The sequence below is a fragment of the Erythrolamprus reginae genome, chromosome 3 (genome assembly GCF_031021105.1).
Source record: "Erythrolamprus reginae isolate rEryReg1 chromosome 3, rEryReg1.hap1, whole genome shotgun sequence".
Classification (NCBI taxonomy): Eukaryota; Metazoa; Chordata; class Lepidosauria; order Squamata; family Dipsadidae; genus Erythrolamprus; species Erythrolamprus reginae.
The window spans coordinates 49919243-49934051 of record NC_091952.1 but is presented as its reverse complement, the minus strand read 5'-3'; the positions used below and the strand labels follow the sequence as shown (position 1 = coordinate 49934051).

Below are 14809 nucleotides of genomic sequence, written 5' to 3'. Positions count from 1 at the left end.
TGCTAAAGAAAACTAATGTAAACATCCTGGGGCTTGCTATAACTCATACTATCATGCTAAATATACCATGATTACTGATTGTTGCTATTATTAATTGCATTTAATAAAACCAATATTGTACAAATAGTCCTCGACTTATGACTGGATGTTCAGAGACAATTTGAAATAATGACTCCAGACCCTGAAAAAGGTACTTACGACCCAGATTCAAGGATTTCACAGCCAATTTCCCTGCAGTCAATATAACTGACTTTGGAGCAAACATAAATTAAGAAATAGTTATATTAGGAGACTGGCTTTTTGAAAGAATTTTCTAAATTTATAGGATTTTCAATTACTGTGGGCCAAACATTGAAAAAAAATTGTAAGTGCTGGCTGGAGAAAATTGTAAGCATAGCTGGCTGGAGAATTCTGGGAGTTGAAGTCCACAAGTCTTAAAGTTGCCAACTTTGGGGACCCCTGTGCTAGAGGTATGTCATGCTTCTTTGATTTGGAAGAGGGGCTGTGCAACGTGCAGAAGTGTGAACACTAACTTGTGACCCTTAAAGCAGTTCATCTCTTTCCAGGGCCACATATGCCAAATTATGGAAGCTTCCCTTACAATAATAATGACAATGCATTTCCATGCCCACAGGTTTTGTAGCGATTTTTCTGAAGCGTTCACAGTTGTGATATCCATCCATCCATCAATCCAATAACCAATCCACATGAATATACAATTCAACTTCCATGGGAAAACTTTTCACTGACATCAGTAGTAGTATTAAAAAACACAATGGACTTTTATTGGAAGACCTTCCTAAATATTCAATTTCAACAATAAAAACCAAGATAGGCCTGTTCTTAATGAGCAATCAAAAATAAATGTGTGGGCAAATATAAACTTTTAAACTTAATGTTTTGCCAGTTACATAGCAATAGCAATAGAATTTATACTCATATACTACTTCACAGTGCTTTACAGCCCTCTCTAAATGGTTTACAGAGGGCGAGCATATTGCCCCCAACAATCTGGGTCCTCATTTTACCGACTTTGGAAGGATGGAAGGCGGAGTCAACCTTGAGCCTACTGAGATTTGATCTGCCAAATTGCTGGCAGACGGTGTTCAGCAGAAGTATCTTGCAGTACTGCACTCTAATTACTGCACCACCGAGACTCTCCAATATCATCAATATATTTTAGGAATTTCTTCACACACACTTACAGTTACTAGCTACCAGTCTTTAATATGGTACATTCAGTGCTCTGACATTATGTTCAGAAGAATAAAACCTGATAGTCCTTGAATGATAGGAATAACATTTAAGTCTTTACAGCGCTCTCTACATGGGTTACAGTCAGCATATTGATGCCAACAATCTGGGTCCTCTTACTGACCTTGGAAGGAGGGAAGGCTTTGAGCCTAGCAATGGGCAACCTCAGCCTGCAATACTGCATACTAACCACTGGGTCACTATGGCTCAGTATAAAAATATATATTATTTAGAAATAAGGCACAATGCAAGAAAAACTATAGTTTGAACGGAGTTGACAATATGGTCATACAGGCTCATCTGCATAATTTTGTTTTATTGGTCTTTCTAGCATTTAAAGGGAAATTAGGAGGAGCTTTTATAGAACAACTTTTCCATACTTTCATTATTTACTTATTATTATTATTATTTACTTATTATTATTATTATTATTATTAAACTAGATTTGTATGCTGCCCCTCTCCGGAGACTCGGAGTGGATATTTTTTTTAAAAAAATTATTTATTTATTAGACTTGTATGCCGCCCCTTTCTGTAGACTTGGAGATATATATACAGTATATATATACAGTATATATATGTATGTATGTATGTATGTATGTATGTATGTATGTATGTATGTATCTATCTATCTATCTATCTATCTATCTATCTATCTATATCTGAAGAAGTATTTTGATTAAAAGATTAGCTGTACTGTACTTCAAAAGTCTCCATCAGTTCAATCCTCAATAGTGCAGGCTTTACTCGAATTACATTTGTATAGGATAGATCTATTTATTAAATATTATAAACTTTGCATAAAATGAGAGGTGTAATAATTTGATTTATGCAGCTGCTTATTTTATATCAGTGGCTCCAGAAATGAACAAGGAATTAAAACCAAAGAAGCAATTGGGAAAAATAAATAAATAAAGCCCTCCAAAGAATAAAATGAAATGTGCCTAGAGGTCTTTAAAAAAAATCAACTACCGGTAATTTTTAATCAAACAAGATAAGAACTAACAACTCATCTGACAGGGTTGCTTAACCTGGACAACTGTACTAGAGGAAGAAATGTTTTTGCAATGTTGCATTCCAGAAATACAGAGAAGCTATGAAACATTTCACAACAGGCTTCAGAATTGCAGATTGCAGAATTAACAGTTATATTATTTCCACAAATTTGACTAGGTTGTTAGTTAATAGGAGAATACTGCCCTACTGTATTCCTCCAACTGTCATTCTTTGCTTGAAGACTGACATGAAGGTTCAGGAGGGAAGTGTTTTTAATAGGAAAGTGAACACAAGAACAAGGGGGCACAATCTGAGGTTAGTTGGCAGAAAGATCAGAAGCAACGTGATAAAATATTATTTTACTGAAATAGTAGATGCTTGGAACAAATTTCCAGCATACTTGGTTGGTTAAATCCACAGTAACTGAATTTAAACATGCCTGGGATAAACATATATCCATCCTAAGATAAAATACAGGAAATAGTATAAGGGCAGACTAGATGGACCATGAGGTCTTTTTCTGCCATAAATCTTCTGTTTCTATGACATCATTTTCATTTCATTATGGTTGACATGGAAACTGCCAAATGTAAACTCATGGATTGCAGTGTTCGGTTCCAATGTACGAAAGGTGCTTTGGGTTCAGCACTATCATATTTGTTGTAACTGCAAGTGGGCTCTATAAAGAAATATTTCAGACAGCATTTCTGCATGACTATGACCAACCCCTTGACCTTTCTCGTGAACCAGAGTTAATAAACCATTGATACTCAACTTGATTTTGAAACCAAATACAATTATGATATGTGTCAAACTCACATTTTCATGTTTCATATGCTTAAGCAGTCGAAGTTCGCGGTAGGTCCTTTTGGCATGTATGATAGACTGAAATGGTCTGGACAATTTCTTCACTGCCACACGGAGGCCAGTTTTAGCATCAAAGGCAGAGCTATAAAATCATTTTTAAAAAGCATTAATGGTGTAATCAGTGTTAGCATTTTATTAAGAAAAGATTATCATTTGCCTTATTCTTTTGAGAGAATGTAGCTAATTTTTGTAACTTAGAATATGAGCTCCAAAAGAAGTAGAAAATTTTTCTCCTAGAGCAAACTTGGAAAAAGAATTATTACCGGTATATGATATTCATTTTAATATACTATATTAAATGAATAACTTTGGGAATTATTTTGGCTTTATAAAGAAAGAATGAAAAATCTTGCAATCACATGACTAATAACACAGAGATATGACGAGTTCCTGTAAACTCCTTGAAAGTTTCAACCTCAACATTCACATATTGTGACATTTCTAAACAAAAGCTCCCTATATCTTGAAGCCCAATGTATACCTCATAGCGAGCCAGTTGTAGAGATAAAGTCTAAACTGCTCCTCAGATCTTTAGATTGAATACATTAACTCAGAAATATCTAGACACTGTTTTTTCCAGACACTTGGAAGTGGTAAGATGTTGAAATTTTATTGCCATGGTTTCTGATCTAATCAGGTTGACAAACAACACTAAAGAGATACTGTATACCCATTTCCACATATTAAAAAATCCAAACCATATTTTTGTAATTGTTATTAAATAGCAATCAAGTACAAAATGTACAAAGAAACACCCATCAGATCTGAAGATGAAATAGATATACAGTATATATATATTTGACTACACCAATAGTTAAATTAGACATAATTTGACTGTATTTGAATAGAAAAAGCATTTGTCAGCATAAAATTATTTCAGTACATAATTTCATGATAAACAAGCCAATGTATGCAATAAATAGCTCAAATTTCTGTCCAGTTTTTTCTAAAATGTATTCGAAAACTAATGTATCCATATCATTTTAACTTGAAATTGAATGGAAAATCTTTTTTCACTCTTCTCCAAGGTCAGCCATGCCTGGACCAAATTTGAAAATAATTGCCTATGTGTTATTAATTACACCGAACTGAACATAAAAAGAGACATTCCAACAATGGTTACCCAATTATTTAAGGCTGACAGGTGTTCTTGCAAAATGTCTGCCATGCCTATATTGGCACAGGAAGAACTGATGTCATGCACCACTAATTGACTTGATTCCTCATCATGCCAAACTAGTCCCAAGGACGGTGCATATCTAATTATCTCCTCCTCTTCCTTTATATAAGCAGGTGGGGCAGATTTTATTCTAATTTCTAAGAATACTTTTGAGGCCTAATATGAATCCTAGATGCAAATATTCAGTTAGACAAAAAAACTATAACTGCCTGATTATTTTGCTCTATCAACAATAGCCAGAAGAAGAAATTATTGGATTCATTTGCGTAATTCCAATTTCAGGAATGCAAAACCTACCATGCCTCTTCTAGGTCACTGTCAAACTGGCCATCTCTGGAATAGTTTACCAGAAGACAATTGTCTGAAAACAGAAAGGTTTCTGTATCTTGCAGACATGATGGTTCGTGGCTCAGTGTCTTCCAGAACACCAGAAACCAGATCTAGTTTGGAATATTAACTTCGGGAAAAATTGTCATTTTTTTTCTCAGATTGATTGCACTGGCAAGTTTAAAAAGTTCTAGTAAGCATTCAGTCAGTCTAGTGGACATCAAAGTGCAATATGCACATAGAAGTAAGCATGTGGGTGTCTTTTGTGCAATAGCCAGAGATCAACTCAAGGTATATTTACCCCATCTCGCTGCAAAGTGACTTGCTGGTATATGGATTGCATTTATATGACCTGGCTACAATGAAATTGGATTTACTGCAAATGAATCCAATAATTTCTTCCTCTGGCTATTCAGATTCTTACAACAATCTTACATGAACAGATACTTTGGATGCTAGCCTGGATTCTTCAACCTATCTATATTGTTTAATTAAAATTAACTTGTCACATTATATACCGAATGCAGTGGATAAATTGTGATGCTAAAATATTTGCAAAGTTGCTTTTTTACATCAGGCAAAAGGAAATATAGTACTCTAGATGCCTCTTAATGCTTAGCGTTCTTATAATATTTGTTCAAGTAGAATACTGGCAAGCTAAAACAAAAGAAAAATTTAGTCTACTATCACGAACTTCTCTTACCGTGTGCAACGAATACACTTAAAATATTTTAGATGACTTCGAAGTGCTCATCACCATATGCTCCAAAAATACTAATTGCAAGAATTCTTGGGTGCTCTGCGCTATAAAGATAACGAGTGACTTCTTGAAACACTTCATAAAAGTGTTTTTAAAATTCCAGATATGGTCATCTGAAGACGGAAGTTCTGAATTATGACTATTAGAGAAGGACTCACAGGACTCAACTCCAAATTTTAGTTTGAATTATTTCAAGATATGAAGAGCTGAAGAAGCTTCTTGGCTGAGAAGCAAAACATCTTCAATGAAAAACAAGAAAGTCCAGCTGCCCCTTGAAAAAGCAACTTTTGAGTTGATCCGGAGCTGTTAAAATGAATGTTCTTATCAGCTTAAAGCAGGAACTTGTAAAACAATTTATAGCCAGAGATATATAGAGAATGAGACTTTTTCTCCTTTCTAATTCAATTGAGACCACATAACACACCACAATTTCTAATGCTAGAAGTATTTGCAAAATACTGTATTTTTCAGAGTATAAGATGTACCAGAATATAAGATGCACCTTAGTTTTGGGGTAGAAAAATAAGGAAAAAAGGCCTCTGCCTCCCAGCTATTTGCCAAACAGCAAACAGCACAGATGATATACAGTACACTGTTTGCTGTTTATTTTGGTGCATGTGTGCCAGACTCATAGAAATAGCAAAGAAATGGAGAAATGTACTTTATGAAAGTATATTAATCCCAGAAGGTTTTCTTAAATGAAATCACACTAACTCCTCCCAATTATTTAAATAGATCTACTCCAAACATGACCAAGTTAGAGTTTAACTCAGCTGCCTTACCTTAATGCTAATACTTAATACAGGACATTTCAGATTATAGTTTTACAGATCTTTAAAATCTCTATTTAAAAGAAGATACGATAGCACTGGGCCTCTTCAGATCAAGCATTTATTTTAAAAAGCTTCTTCATTTTAAGTTGTCATTTTAAGCAGTCTTAAAAAAAATAAGTCTAATCTGAACATTCTATAGGCACTTATAGTTATTGACTTACCTCCTTGCAGCAAAAAAAACAGCCAGCTTCAGCCTTTGCCTCTCCCTGTAGCAATTCGCCTCTCTGCAACTTTAGTTTCACTTTCATTTTAGCATGTGGGCTTGCCCACAACTTCAATCATTCAGCTGAGTGTTAGGAGGCAGATTATCAGTGGCTTGTGCTAATCAGGCTCTGCTGCTGTTTGCTGCAAAGAGGCAAATTGAGACCAGAGAGTGGGGGTGGCTGGGTGGCAGGGATGGGCTGCTACTGGTGCGGTAGGCGACTGAGCACTAGAAGCAACCACCAGATTATGCAATTTGTATGCAATTGTTGTGGTGCCAGTCCTTTGGGCGCTGCCATCTTTAAAAAAAAATCGCTTCGTGCGCATGCACAGAAACAAAATCTCGTGAGAGGACACGCGCGCCTGTCACAAGATTTTGGTGTGGTTTTGCAAAATCACACTGGGGACGTGCATGTAAGTGAGAAGACTCAAGCTGCCACTGAATGCACTGATAGCGGCGGGTAAGAGGAATCCGTCTCTGCTAGGTGGAGCTACATTTGGTGTATAACACCCACCCAGGTTTTCATCCCCTGTTGGGGGGGTAAAAAGGGGCTTCTTATACTCTGAAAAATAAGGTAGTTATATTATCCTGAAAAATATGGTTCTCAAGATGGAACACAAAGTATAGGTAGTTCTCAACTTACAATCATTTGTTTAGTGACTGAAATTACAACAGCATTGAAAAAAGTGACTTATGACCATTTCTCACGCTTATGACCATCACAACATCTCCAAGATCATGTGATGAAAAGTAGGGCTCCTGGAAACGGCATGTATCTATCATGGCTGCAGAATCCTGAAGTCATGTGATCATCATTTGTGACCTTCCCAGTCAGTCTAGCAAAGTCAATGGGATAAGCCAGATTCGCTTAATGACCATATGGTTCCCTTAACAATCATGGCAAAAAGGTCATAAACGTGGCCATGACTCACTTAAAACAGCCCAACTTAACAACAGAAATGTTGGTCTCAATTATGGTCATAAGTCTAGGACTATCTTAAATGTATACTAAAAGAACAATGAGAATCTTTAGATTAAGTGAATATCCAGAGATAGTTAAAGATTTCCCTGCCTTAAAGCTGTTTGCAGGAAAGGTGGAGAATATAACTACAGTATTTACAATTGCCACAGAACTACTATTGGTTTCTCAAGGAAGTAAGAGTATATCCTATTCATATTTACCTGAAACTGAATCCCATTTAATGCCTTATTTTTGAATAAGGAATAGGAACTAAAATCCAAGTCTAACTTAAATCTTTGAGGCTACACCATAAAATGCAATGCTAAATTAGGAAATTTAATAATCATCTGTATGAATATATACTGTTTTTCTTATGTGATGAAATGTTGGTATACTGTATAGCAATGTCTCAGATTCTCAAAACATTTATTTGAACTAAAATAATCTATTTTCTACAGGTCTGAACATTAGAAAGAAAACTTGGGTGCTAAACCATTAAAAACTGAACTACATTTTTATAGTTATAAAAATATGCTGACTCCCTATACAACTTTCCATAACATACGTAGTGTTTTTAGATTGGCTGAAATAAATCATTGACAATTTACATAAACAAACTCTTAAAAATATACTAAGGCCATTTTGTTCCCCAAAAGGCATGTCCAAACTGAATTTAAAATGGCAATATAAAAAATTGTATCAAGAAACTAATAATTTTTATGTGCCTTTATTTGAAATATTTGAAACAATAGATTGAACAAAAATATCCATAGACCCAAGTAGACTCAATAGGCATGTACATTTATTTTTTTTTAAAATTAATTTAATGTCATACATTTTAAGATTATTCCAATGTCCTTTCTGTAGAGTAAAGGTAGTCCTCAGCTTGCAATAGTTGACAGTTCCAATTTATAACAGCACTGAAAAAAGTGACTTATGAGTATGACTGTTTCTCACACTTAAGACAATTGCAGCACACACACCCGCCCCATGGTAAGGTGATCAAAATTCAGACCCTTGGCAACTGATTTGCATTTATGACAGTTGCAGTATTCAGGGCCATGTAATCCCTTTTGACACCTTCTGACAAGCAGAGTCAATGGGTAAGCCAGATTCACTTAACAAATATGTTCCTTGCTTAACAACTGTGGTGAGTCACTTAACAACTGGGACCAAATTCACTTAGCTATCTTTCACTTAGCAACATAAATTCTGGGCTCAATTGTGGTTGCAAGTCAAGGACTACCTGTATATGGTGCATTTTGAATAATGGTATACTATTTCAATGTTTGACTCCTGGCACAATGTTATCTGGGAGGTTCAGTACCGAATTTCAGTAACGTACAGCATTTAGAGAAGCCATAAGAGACCAACACAGTATGAACTGAAAGCACTGTTATGTCTATTGACTAATCCTACTGCATTTGTTAAGCAATGTATTTGTCAAGAGTACTGTACTTTACTTCCTTCTGATTTTTTTTAATCAGAAAAAAAAGATTACTAGCATAACTGACTTTTAATGGCTTTTTAAAAAGATTCTAATGTAAGAATGTTCCAGGCATGATGTACAAAGCAATACCAGCCCCTAGCAGCATTTGTTATTTAGTTAAGCTTCATAAATATTTGTGGAAAATAAAACTATTGCCTCATCTGGAATGCATCCTTCTACTCATTACAAAAAGTTGGCGAGGCAGAGTGAATCTATAGAATCTATAAGCTATTCCAATACTGTAAAATATTATGACTACAGGCAGTAATCATTATAACCATTTTTAAGATGCCTACAATGTTAGCAAAAATCTATGTACTGTATTTCCACAAAAGCAAAAACGTAGGCTTCCCCTGCGTTATTTACTGTCTAACTGAACATAACGTAGGTGTTATTTATAGTGATTTGTCATTGAATCTGCTTTCCTTGAATCTTCTTTCTCCGTGAGGCATAACTACTGGATAATATTTTTGTTATACTAATGCACATCAGAAAATACAGTGCAAACCATCTTCCCAAGAAACATTACAACTTCCTCTTTTAATTTACATTACTCCTTTTCAATTATTTTACAATGTCTTTATGCTCAGCCTATACAACCCACAGCTTCTTTTATTTACAAGAGTATTCTGAAATATGCTAACTTTATTTAAGAAAGTCAGAAAATCCAGTTTGGTAATATTGAAATTCAAATCCATGAAGCCTTAAGTCAGTTCTGGTCAGCCTAACATAGCTACAATCTTTGTAAGAAGAAAAGCAAGGGGAGAACAGAAAGGGAATCTGCTGCCCAGAGCTTCTTTCAGGGTAGAGGAGATGAAAGCAATAGATTTGGCTGGCTAACTCTCTTGTCATGCAGGGCTGAAGTCACTGCTTTACTGATGTAGACCCAACAGAAAAAAACATCACCCTAACAAGAAACAATTATTTTGCCTGGAAAGATCCTGAAGTTATCGAAGGTGCTGGTGCTTTTTCCTCAAAGCCAGATCTCTGCCTAAGACAACCTGCCCAGCAATTCCAAACTGAAACTGGGACAAGAACAATTAAGCAATTCCTCTCTCTCCCAAAGCCTATCATTTAGGCACCAGAAAAGCAAGATAGTTTATGCATATTTGTTAAAACTTTTTATCTGGCTCTTTCCTCCAGCTCAAGGCAGAATAAGTACAAAACGCTCAATTTGTCTTTGTTCCACACCCCATTAACTCCAGGGAGGTAAACTGGGCCAAAAATAGAAGAAAAGGGAGGAAAAGTCCAAAACTGGCCAACAAACTTCCATTTCGCTTTGCACTTGGTTTCTCTGAGTCCTAGTCCAACAGGGTATCTGAATACCTACCAGATGGTTGCTCAGAACAAAATAAGCAGAAAGCAATCCAACAAGGGGGAGGGGGAGAGACTGACAGGGCAAAGTAATTGTAGAATAAAGCAGGGGTCTCCAACCTTGGCCGACTTTTAAGCCTTGTGGACTTCAACTCCCAGAATTCCTCAGCCCGCTTTGCAGACAGGGCAAAGTAATTGTAGAATAAAGCTTTACTGGCTGAGGAATTCTGGGAGTAGAAGTCCAGAAGGCTTAAAGTCGGCCAAGGTTGGAGACCCCTGGAATAAAGCACAGGACGACTGCATAAATTTACACGCATAGAGAGCATAACAGAACAGCCCAAACCAGTTCCTTCTGATACCGCCATTTGAACAAACCTTCTTTTGGGGCGCGGTATGTGTGTGTGTGTGTGTATGGGAGGGGGGGGAGAGAAGGGAACGCATGCTAAGACCAACTATCCCGAGAGGTTGGTTTTCTTTTGGGTTTTTTTAACTAAACTGTCAATCCCCACAGGTCCCGGTGACGACGCGGGCCACTTGCATGCCGGGCGGGCGCCTGCAAAGATGCGCGTTCGGCCCTTTGGATGCAGCGCAAACGGCGGAACGTTTCCTCCTTTCCTTCCTCCCCCCACCCCGGAATGATTTGCAACTCACCAGACGGAGCCGTAAGCTCCAGACCCCACCGGCGAGAGGTTCTGGTAACGCTCCGGCACCTCCCAGATCGTCTTGTTCAGCTCTTGCCGGTAGAATTTGGGCCGCTCCTGGGTCATCTCGACCCCGCGAGTCCACCCCACCCAGCAGGGCCGGGAGGGAGACCCTCGAACTGGGGACCTCGGCTCCTCCCCCCTGCAGCCCAAAGGGAGTTTCCCGCGCGGAGGGGGGGGGGAAGAAGCAGCCCGCTCCTAAGCTGCAACTTCGGGTCGCTTGGCCGCGGCTCGCCCCGAGCGCCTTGCACCGCTGCAAGCCCTTCCTCGGGAGGAAAGGAGGACCGCTGCAAGGAACGGCGGCCGGGAGCAAAGCGCTCACTTCTCCGGGCTGCCTGACGGGAAAGGCCACCTAAGAGAGCACGCAAAAAGGTCTCTAAGGGAGACCGGAGCTGGTTTTCAGAGTCGAGCGGTGGGGGGGGGGGGGGAGGAGAGATCCGAGCAATGACGAAGTCACGCCAGTCTGACTTCGCCGAACCTCTTTCCTTAGATCCTCGACCAATCGATCGCAAAAGTATCGCGAGATCTTTTACGGGCTCGGAATCGCTTGAGAGGCGATGCCCCAATATGGAACCCGATGCTTACGGCCTATACGAGCGCAACCCTCTCTGAAGGACGGTCTCGCGAGATCTAGGAGGAAAGGAAGGCGGAGTTTGAGACAATCGTAGGAGTTGTCTTCCTGGCGGGGTTAGTTTTGACAGCGCGAATCTTGCTTTCCCCCCCTCCCCGTTGCTATTATATGGGAAAGGAAGGCTGCCTCTCGGAGCTTTAGGGCGCAGAAGCGTCATTTCATTTTGCGACATTTTTTCTAAGGCGGCCTAAATAGCGTTTAACGGGAGTTCCTGTCATTAAAATGCTCCAACGCTGGAAGTTTTTAAGATGTTGGATAACCATTTGTCTGAAGTACTGTAGGTTTCCTGCCTAAGCAGGGGATTGGACTAGAACAGTGTTTCCCAACCTTGGCAACTTGAAGATATTTGGACTTCAGCTCCCAGAATTCTGGGAGTTGAAGTCCAAATACTGTATCTTCAAGTTGCCAAGGTTAGGAAACACTGGACTAGAAGACCTCCAAGGTCCCTTCCAACTCTGTTGTTGTTGTTATAATAATAATAATAATAATAATAATAATAATAATAATAATAATAATAATAATAATAGTGCTTTTTGAAAAAGCTCGTTTTTGGCTTCACCAGCCTAAATACCTTATCCAGGCATTTGGTTTGTCCTGAAGGTGCTTTTTTCAAGAGGCAACTGCACCTTCTGGTTTTCTTTGAAAGATGTTTCGCTTCTGGTCCAAGAAGCTTCCTCAGTTAACCAGCCCTAAATTACTGAGACTGCTGGATTTCCGTTTATTTTAAATCCAATTTGCTTTTACTCCACAAGTGTTGTCCAGCCTTACTCAAGAAATCAAAAGTGCCCACACTGCTTCGTTTCCAAACCCCAAAAACTTTAACCTGATTGTCTACAGTCGACAACTTCCTGTTTCTAAGAGGTCTGTAAGGGGCGTGCATAAGCTTACCACCGTGTCTATGGTCCCTGTTCTACTGGCCTCTTTTATTGTTACTTTTTACTTATGTTTATACAATCAACTATCCTATGGTATCATGTTCTGGATTCCCCTTACCAAGAGACCGTAGTCTTTCGAGATTGAAGGATGCCAGTGCAATACTATCCTATACGTTTGACAAGTACACTGCTCAAAAAAATAAAGGGAACACTTAAACAACACAATATAACTCCAAGTAAATCAAACTCCTGTAAAATCAAACTGTCCACTTAGGAAGCAACACTGATTGACAATCAATTTCACATGCTGTTGTGCACATTCAACTTTGTACAGAACGAAGTATTCAATGAGAATATTTCATTCATTCAGATCTGGGATGTGTTATTTGAGTGTTCCCTTTATTATTATTATTTTTTGAGCAATATATATTATTCATCTGTATGCAGAATCAACTTGGTGGTTTGCTCGTTTGCCCATCTTGTCCTATTCTTGGCAAATTGACAACTTACTAACAGATAATGCTCGTCCCCCCCCCCCCCGAAGGTACAGGATCTGAAAGAGGAATCACGCTTTATACATTATATTACCTTCAGCTTATTTGTTAAATGTACACAGCTACCCATCTCACACAAAGGTGACCTACAATAATTTTTAAAAGTACCAAAAATATTCATTTAAAATGTAGACGGCGTATCAAATATTACATGCCTCTCTGCGGAAAGGTATTTCTTGAAGGATGCGAAAATAACACAACCCTTAAATCTCACGTTAAAAGGAACGCCTCTAACAGCCGTCAGAAAACGGCTCGCAATTCTGCAAGCAGTTTCGGACGCTGCGACCCGCCACGCCGCCTGCTGACGGATAGCGACCCATCAGAAACCGGTTGCCGGAACAATCGCCCGGATTGGGACCCCGAAAGGCGTTCTTGCCCCCTTTGAATCTCGTGTCCGTCGTGCCTATGGCTTGAAACTTCGCCCGCAAGCAAAATTGGCGGGCGGATGCGTCACAATTCTCCGTCTAGCGACGTCCCCTCGCTACCACACGCCAGACGGAGGTTTTTTAACCCTTGCCCCGCTCTCTGACCCCGGCAAATCTGGCGAAAAACCGAAAGGGAAAACAGCGGGCCGCGGAGGGGGAAGCGCATGCGCTCCGCCCATGGGACAGGGGGAGGCGGCCGAGGAGCCTGACGCGAGGCTTCGCCCTTCCATGCAGAGGAGAAGAAGGGGGCGGTGCCCTACGCGCTTGCAAGAGCCGGGGGGCGTGGCTTTCCTTAGTAGCCCCAGCTCGGAAGGAAGTGACAGCAGCGGCGGCGAAGAAATTTGGTGGCGCGCACAACGGCGCGCGAAGATACCGGCCGTACGCACGCGCAGGCCGGCCCGCCCACGCCTGGCGCAGGCGCAAAGAACATCTTTAGAGCGCACGCGCGGGAGCTCAGAGGGGCTGCCGTCGCTGGCCGCCATGGAACGGAAAGGTGAGCGCGTTGGGCATTTTTTTTTCTCCCTCCGGTTCCTTCCCCCCCTTGCTGAATTCACCTCAGGTAGATGTTGCTCTTCTGGGGCCTCCTTTAATTTGAATTCAACTTGATGCTCTGATCTAAATGATATGGTTTCTGGGTTCTTTTTAGGATACTAATTATGTATGTATGTACACACACACATACACACACACATACACTATACACATACAATATATATATATATATAATGTATATATATATGTTTGTTTGTGTGTGTGTGTTTGCCTGTTGCATTTTTCCAGGTATATTAACAAGAGATGTACATAAGTGTCTGCTTAGAAAAACTCTGATCGGGGCATATATAATTGAAATCAAACATAAATGGTGCTTCTACTAAAGAATTTGTAAACAAAAGATGAAGCTCAAAATTAAAACTTTCTGTACCCGATTTTGAGTCAGTTTTCTTCTGCTTCCCCACCTCTTTTCAGTTTTAGCATTGCAAGCCCGAAAGAAACGGACCAAAGCCAAGAAAGAAAAGGCCCAGAGAAAGTAAGTGTTCCCCATTGGGTTTCAAACGAAGGTAATTGTTGAAAGTTGTATATTCTGAATTGAAACAAAGAAAAAAGTCTAGTAAGCATTTCTGTTTAAACCAGTATTACCACTGTTCCTACCAGCCTGTCTTTATGGCAACATGTCTATTAAAAGTATGTGTTTAATCTATTAATACATTTATCAATTTTTCTAAAGTAAGTTTAATAGAATTAATCATAGAAATGCTACTAGGATATTTGAATCACATATAAAACAGAGCCGGACTTACATTATATGTTCTCGCCACCCTGGGTATTCTGCTACTATACTTTAATTTTCATGGTTATTATTTGGGTCATAATAGCCATTTAAGCGTTTTACTTGAAAACCCTATCTGCTTTCCTTGAAATATCTAAAGTGCCTTCTGGATTT

General features: G+C 39.1%; 3 protein-coding genes across 7 annotated transcripts in view; 2 read left to right on the top strand and 1 right to left on the bottom strand.

The window, feature by feature from the left end:
* MAPK14 (mitogen-activated protein kinase 14) overlaps positions 1 to 11464 on the bottom strand; it is a 46081-nt gene extending 34617 nt beyond the window's left edge. The window contains exons 1-3 of one of the 4 annotated variants that reach the window (XM_070745192.1): positions 10834 to 10972; positions 5327 to 5686; positions 3069 to 3198 (exon numbers count right to left, since the gene is read on the bottom strand). In XM_070745192.1, coding sequence (XP_070601293.1) covers positions 3069 to 3083 — 15 coding nt within the window. In that variant the 5' untranslated portion in view covers positions 3084 to 3198; positions 5327 to 5686; positions 10834 to 10972. Of the gene's footprint in view, positions 1 to 3068; positions 3199 to 5326; positions 5687 to 10833 lie in introns of all 4 variants that reach the window. The other 3 variants (XR_011558538.1, XM_070745190.1, XM_070745191.1) reach the window with 3 other exon arrangements.
* Positions 1 to 14809, top strand: part of FKBP5 (FKBP prolyl isomerase 5) — a 1202894-nt gene that overhangs the window by 932525 nt on the left and 255560 nt on the right. The gene's annotated exons all lie outside the window — the stretch shown is intronic.
* Positions 13100 to 14809, top strand: part of SRPK1 (SRSF protein kinase 1) — a 38751-nt gene continuing 37041 nt past the window's right edge. For both annotated transcript variants that reach the window (XR_011558537.1, XM_070745189.1), the window contains exons 1-2: positions 13100 to 13861; positions 14335 to 14395. Coding sequence is in view for 1 of the 2 variants with exons in the window: in XM_070745189.1 (XP_070601290.1) it covers positions 13546 to 13861; positions 14335 to 14395 (377 nt within the window). In the remaining variant the exon portion in view is untranslated. The remainder of the gene's footprint in view (positions 13862 to 14334; positions 14396 to 14809) is intronic.